Source organism: Salvelinus sp. IW2-2015, unplaced genomic scaffold (genome assembly GCF_002910315.2).
Source record: "Salvelinus sp. IW2-2015 unplaced genomic scaffold, ASM291031v2 Un_scaffold3804, whole genome shotgun sequence".
Lineage (NCBI taxonomy): Eukaryota > Metazoa > Chordata > Actinopteri > Salmoniformes > Salmonidae > Salvelinus > Salvelinus sp. IW2-2015.
Window position 1 is genome coordinate 21874 of NW_019945078.1, and position 4630 is coordinate 26503.

Sequence of the window (4630 nt, forward strand, 5' to 3'; positions counted from 1 at the left end):
GTGGAGGCACTGGCTGGAGGGGGCGGAACATCCGTTCATTGTGTGGGCCGACTACAAGAACCTGGAATATCTCTGCACCGCCAAGCGTCTAAATTCCAGGCAAGCTAGGTGGGCCCTGCTTTTCACCCGGTTCAACTTCTCCCTCTCCTACCAACCAGGATCCAAGAACATTTAGCTGGATGCGCTGTCATGCCGCTATAGCCCTGCAGCTACCACACTGGTACTCCGGACAACACTCGGACTGTATTAATGTATTGTTGTATTTTATTGTATACAGTATGGTACAGTAATCTGGTGTGGTGTAGTATTATAATATATTGTAGGTATAGTAATTTAGTAGTGTAGTGTTATAATATACAGTATATATTAGTATAATATTCTAGTAGTGTAGTATTGTCAAGAAAATATATATTAGTAGAGTATTCTAGTAGTGTAGTATTATAATATTGTATCAAACATTTCATTACACCAGCAATAACATCTGTATGTGACCACTACATTTGATTTGATTTAATACACAGTATGTATATATTACTATAGTATTCTAGAACTGTAGTATTCTAAAATACCATATATATTAGTAAAGAATTCTAGTAATGTAGTACATACCACACTCGTATTCCGGACAACACTTGGACTCCCTCTTCTCCCTCAGAACCTCACATGGTCCACACGCTGGAGCTACACACCCACACACACACACACGCACACACACGCACACACATATTCTCCCACTGAGTATTGTTGTGTTGATGAGTGTGTGTGTGTGGTGTGTGTGTGTGTGTGGTGTGTGTGTGTGTGGTGTGTGTGTGTGTGTGTGTGTGTGTTGTGTGGGTGTGTGTGTGTGTGTGTGTGTGTGTGTGGTGTGTGTGGTGTGTGTACATTTGATGGATGATAGATGGATGGATGGATGATGTACATTTGGATGGATGGTGTAGTGTAACATAAGCTAGCTGAACATTAAAAATAGACTTCTAAGACAATTGCACACCTAAGGATAGGGGAGAGCGAACAAAGGGCAACTGGACACACTAATGCTAGAACAGACACATATAGTCTGCACATTCCAACTGGAGGCACACATACCAGAGAGGCGCTTAAAGGCAATTGGACACTAGACATATGGTCTGACCATTCCTATTACAAACATACATGTCAGACCAGAGGGGCGCTTAAGGGAAATTGGACACCTAGATATATAGTCTGCTGATTCCCTTAAGTGCATGGGACTAGACATGTAGGCGCCTAAGAGAACAGCCACCATTATAAACTAATTGAAAGCAATGGCGTTATAGGGCGTGAACAAGTAGGAAGCTTGAACTAAAGGATGTGGTGGGAATGACTTCAGAAAAGTATGTTTATTTGCATATGGGGTGGACTCATATGCTATTTGGTATAAAGAGCGAACCAGTGCTTTGGGAGGGGTGTGTTTCTGTGGGTGTGTGTGTTCTGTGGGTGTGTGTTCGCGGGGTGTGTTCCGCGGGGTGTGCTCCGCGGGACATGCGAGTGGCTGTACAGTTGTAATAAAGAGCATGTTTGATTTTAAAAGTTCTGGTAAGCGTGTATTTGAAATGATTTCCACGACAATGGCTGGATGGATGGACATTTGGATGGATGGATGGATGGATGCTATAAAATGGACGTACAGTGCCCTGATAAAGTATTTGGGCACCTTTCTCTATTTTCTCATATTTTTTTAACTGAATGTTATCAGGTCTTCAACCAAACCTAACATTAGATAAAGAGGAACCTGAATTTGCAAATAACACAAAAAATATATACTTTTTAAACATTTTTTATAACTAAGTTAAGCAACACCAATTCCTCTGTGTGAAAAGTAAATTTCCCTTACACTCAATAACTGGTCGTGCTACCTTTAGCTGCAATGACTGCACCAAACGCTTGCCTGTAAGTTGTTGATCAGCCCACCTTTAGCTGCAAATGACTGCTACCAACGCTTCCTGTAGTTGTTGATCAAGCCACCTTTAGCTGCAATGACTGGCTACCAAACACTTCCTGTAGTTGTTGATCAGTCCACCTTTAGCTGTAATGACTGCCAACCAAACACTTCCTGTAGTTGTTGATCAGTCCACCTTTAGCTGCAGTGACTGCTTACCAAACACTTCATGTAGTTGTTGATCAGTCCACCTTTAGCTGTAATGACTGCTACCAAACACTTCCTGTAGTTGTTGATCAGTCCACCTTTAGCTGTAATGGACTCCCAAGCAAACACTTCCTGTAGTTTGTTGATCAGTCCACCTTTAGCTGCAGTGACTGTACCAAACACTTCCCGTAGTTGTTGATCAGTCCACCTTTAGCTGTACATGACTGCTACCAATGCCTTCCTGTAGTTGTTGATCAGTCCAGCCTTTAGCTGCAGTGACTGCTACCAAACGCTTCCTGTAGTTGTTGATCAGTCCTTAGCTGTATGACTGCTACCGAACCTTCCTGTGTTTGTCAGCCCACTTTGCTGTAATGACTGCTACCAAACACTTCCTGTAGTTGTTGATCAGTCCACCTTTAGCTGCAAGTGACTGCTACCAAACGCCTTCTGTAGTTGTTGATCAGTCCACCTTTAAGCTGCAGTGACTGCTACCAAACGCTTCCTGTAGTTGTTTGATCAGTCCACCTTTAGCTGCAGTGACTGCTACCAAACGCTTCCTGTAGTTGTTGACAGTCCACCTTTAGCTGTAATGACTGCTACCAAACGCTTCCTGTAGTTGTTGATAAGCCCACCTTTAGCTGTAATGACTGCTACCAAACACTTCCTGTAGTTGTTGATCAGTCCACTCTTTAGCTGCAGTGACTGCTACCAAACGCTTCCTGTAGTTGTTGATCAGCCCACCTTTAGCTGCATGACTGCTACCAAACGCTTCCTGTAGTTGTTGATCAGTCCACCTTTAGCTGTAATGACTGCTACCAAACGCTTCCTGTAGTTGTTTGATCAGTCCACCTTTAGCTGTAATGACTGCTACCAAACGCTTCCTGTAGTTGTTGATCAGTCCACCTTTAGCTGCAGTGACTGCTACCAAACGCTTCCTGTAGTTGTTGATCAGTCCACCTTTAGCTGTAATGACTGCTACAAACGCTTCCTGTAGTTGTTGATCAGTCCACCTAGCTGCGTGACTGCTACCAAACACTTCCTGTAGTTGTGATCAGTCACTGTGGAGGATTGTGGCCAACTCTCAGAACTGCTGGAACTCAGAAACATTTGTGGCTTTTCAAGCATGAACTGCTTGTTTCAAGTCCTGCTACAACATCTCAATTGGGATTAGGCCTGGACTTTGTCTAGGCCATTCCAAACATCAAATTTGTTTGCTTTTTAACCATTTCCATGTAGACGTGTTTGTGTGATTTGGATCATTGTCTTGCTGCATGACCCAGCTGCACTTCAGCTTCAGCTCACAGACGGATGGCCTGACATTCTCCTGTAGAATTCACTGATACAGTGAAGTTATAGTTTTAACTCATCTGTCTATAGATTATTATTAAACTCATTGTCCGTAGGACATTCTTCAAGAGTCTTGATGATCATCCAGGTGCTTCCAGGTGATTTTGGCATCTTGAGTCAGCTTATGTCTGGAGACAACCAAACACTGCATTCCACAGTAAGACTTCATACCAACGGTCAAGCATGGTGGTGGTAGTGTGATGGTTTGGGGTTACTTTGCTGCCTCAGGACCTGGACAACTTGCATTAACAGAAAGAACTATGAATTCTGCTCTGTATCAGAGATTTCTACAGGAGAATGTCAGGCCATCCGTCTGTGAGCTGAAGCTGAAATGTAGCTGGGTTATTCAACAAGAACATGATCCAAATCACACAAAACAAGTTGAAATGAAAATGGTTAAAAGCAACAAATGTTAAAGTTTTGGATGGCCAAGTCAAAGTCCAGACCTAATCCCAATCAGCTGAAGGTAGCACAACCAGTATATTGAGTGTAAGGGGGCAATTACTTTTTCACACAGGGGCATTGGATCATTAGTCACATACAGAGGATAGTGTGTACGGCCCAGTACATCACTGGGGCCAAGCTTCCTGCCATCCAGGACCTGTATACCAGGCGGAGACAGAGGAAGGCCCTAAAAATTGTCAAAGACTCCAGCCACCCTAGTCATTGACTGTTCTCTCTGCTACGCACGGCAAGCGGTACCGGAGTGCTAAGTCTAGGTCCAAGAGGCTTCTAAACAGCTTCTACCCCCAAGCCACAAGACTGCTGAACATCTAATGATATAGGTACACAGACTTATTTGCATTGCCCCCCCCCCCTCTTACGCCCGCTGCTACTCTCTGTTATTACCTATGGCAAAGTCACTTTAATAACTCCACCTACATGTACATATTACCTCAAATTACCTTGACTAACCAGTGCCCCGCACGCACATTGACTCTGGTACAGGTACCCCTGGTATAATAGACTCCACAATGACTCTGTATTGGTACCCCCTGTATATAGCCCCACATTGACTTTGTACAGGTACCCCCTGTATATAGCCTCCACATTGACTCTGTACCGTAATCCTGTATATAGCCCTCCACATTGACTCTGTACCGGTACCCCTGTATATAGGTCTCCACATTGACTCTGTACCGTAACACCCCCTGTATATAGCCTCCACATTGACTCTGT

At 43.8% G+C, this 4630-nt stretch overlaps 1 protein-coding gene across 1 annotated transcript in view; it reads right to left on the reverse strand.

Moving 5' to 3' along the window:
• Nucleotides 1-577: 577 nt before the first annotated feature.
• The window catches only part of LOC112076517 (von Willebrand factor-like), a 12841-nt gene continuing 8788 nt past the window's right edge, over nt 578-4630 (reverse strand). The window contains exon 4 of the mRNA XM_024143272.2: nt 578-681. Within this exon, the coding sequence (XP_023999040.1) occupies nt 578-681 (104 nt within the window). The remainder of the gene's footprint in view (nt 682-4630) is intronic.